The sequence below is a fragment of the Phaethon lepturus genome, unplaced genomic scaffold, assembly GCF_000687285.1.
Source record: "Phaethon lepturus isolate BGI_N335 unplaced genomic scaffold, ASM68728v1 scaffold22772, whole genome shotgun sequence".
NCBI classification, from domain to species: Eukaryota; Metazoa; Chordata; class Aves; order Phaethontiformes; family Phaethontidae; genus Phaethon; species Phaethon lepturus.
The window spans coordinates 10,157-10,374 of record NW_010524370.1 but is presented as its reverse complement, the minus strand read 5'-3'; the positions used below and the strand labels follow the sequence as shown (position 1 = coordinate 10,374).

General features: G+C 62.4%; 1 protein-coding gene across 1 annotated transcript in view; it reads right to left on the bottom strand.

Moving 5' to 3' along the window:
- Window positions 1-218, bottom strand: part of EIF4B (eukaryotic translation initiation factor 4B) — a gene marked incomplete at both ends in the record, with an annotated part of 6,848 nt that overhangs the window by 355 nt on the left and 6,275 nt on the right. The window contains one exon of the mRNA XM_010282430.1: window positions 13-112. Within this exon, the coding sequence (XP_010280732.1) occupies window positions 13-112 (100 nt within the window). The remainder of the gene's footprint in view (window positions 1-12; window positions 113-218) is intronic.

Below are 218 nucleotides of genomic sequence, written 5' to 3'. Positions count from 1 at the left end.
CGCAGGCATCACCTTCAGGGGCTGCTTCTCCTCCTTCGGCTTGGAGGTGGGAGAAGGTGCGTCGTCCTCTTTGGTGAACGTCTCGTTCTCCAAGGACTTTTCACTCTCCCGCCTTCGCGTGGCTGCAGGGGACAGGTGAACGAAGGGAGGATGGCACAGATGCTCTCAGACGGGTGACGAGTGACAAGCCGGGCCTGGCCCAGGGCCACCCTGCTCTC